General features: G+C 33.5%; 1 protein-coding gene across 1 annotated transcript in view; it reads right to left on the bottom strand.

The window, feature by feature from the left end:
* Nucleotides 1-1170, bottom strand: part of LOC111695410 (eukaryotic translation initiation factor 2 subunit 1-like) — a gene marked incomplete in the record, with an annotated part of 6407 nt that overhangs the window by 1150 nt on the left and 4087 nt on the right. Inside the window, 1 exon segment of the mRNA XM_023464731.1 lies at nucleotides 402-540. Within this exon segment, the coding sequence (XP_023320499.1) occupies nucleotides 402-540 (139 nt within the window).

Here is a 1170-nt window from a genome sequence, read left to right as displayed (position 1 = left end):
TCCCCCTCACTTCCCCTTTCCTCTCACTTCCCCTTCCCTCGCACTTCCCCTCCCCTTCCCCCTTTCCTTTTTCCTTCCCTTTCCCTGCTCTGGGTTTTAGATTTCCTCCCCTCCCCTAGAATTTTGAAAATAAAAAATTTTCAATTTTTTTTTACCCTTTAACGCCCATGCAAAAAATCAGAAATTGATCATACAGTTAACATTTTTGTTCCATCTTTATAGTATGTTAATTGTCGATTTAACCAAAATTTCAATTATTGTTTCAAATCAAGCAATACAAATTTTTTACATTTTAGTTTACATCTGTAAGAAAAATTGAGAAAATCTTACTATGATGCATAAAGAAAGATTGTCACTATTTTATCAAAGAATTACGGTTTTCTTGTGCAATTCCTTTAATAAATAAAAAAAACCTTGGGTGCCATCTGGATTGCGAAGTTTCCTCCGACAGATTTAATCTTCTCTTCTACTACTCTACACCCCTCCTGGAGCAGTGCCACTCCCTCAACCTTCTCAGGGGTGGAGCAGGTCATCACATATCTAGAATATGTTAAATTAAGGTGGGAAGTTCACATATTACGCGATGGAGAATCTTTAAAAGTAATTTTTTCAGTTCTAAAAAAAATATTAATAAAAAAAGAATTTATTTACTTAAAAGGGGCTGTCGTTGTTTTTTAAATGACCTTCCATTTGTAAATATCTTTGGTTGAAAATTGTTTAATTTCATCGAGAAATTGTTGTTTAAGCCAAACAGCACAGTTCATTTTAAAGAGAAACCATTACTGAATATATTACATTTATTACATGTGATAAAAATTAATAACATTTCACACATTAATGGAAAGCCCGTAGACTCAACATGAATAATCAGCAAACAAATTGGACCAGACGAGAATTGCTCAAAATGTGTCGAAGTGGTTTTTGTTTGATTCTATTTAATAATCATAATACTGATAACTGAGCTAAGACTTAAAGATTAAATCCCGAAGTTTCGTACAATACATTGCTCATCCCTTAAGACCAATGCATAAATTGGTGTATGTATTACGAAAAATAACTTTTCTTTCTCCCCCTCACCCCTTATGGATTTTATTTTTAGGGTAAGGGACAAGAAGTATCAAAGATAACGTATAATTTTCTTCAATATCATCAAAATCACCCCCCCCCCCC

The sequence above is a fragment of the Eurytemora carolleeae genome, unplaced genomic scaffold (genome assembly GCF_000591075.1).
Source record: "Eurytemora carolleeae unplaced genomic scaffold, Eaff_2.0 scaffold34, whole genome shotgun sequence".
Lineage (NCBI taxonomy): Eukaryota > Metazoa > Arthropoda > Copepoda > Calanoida > Temoridae > Eurytemora > Eurytemora carolleeae.
The sequence above is the reverse complement of the archived record's forward strand: the minus strand, read 5'-3'. Positions and strand labels throughout refer to the sequence as shown.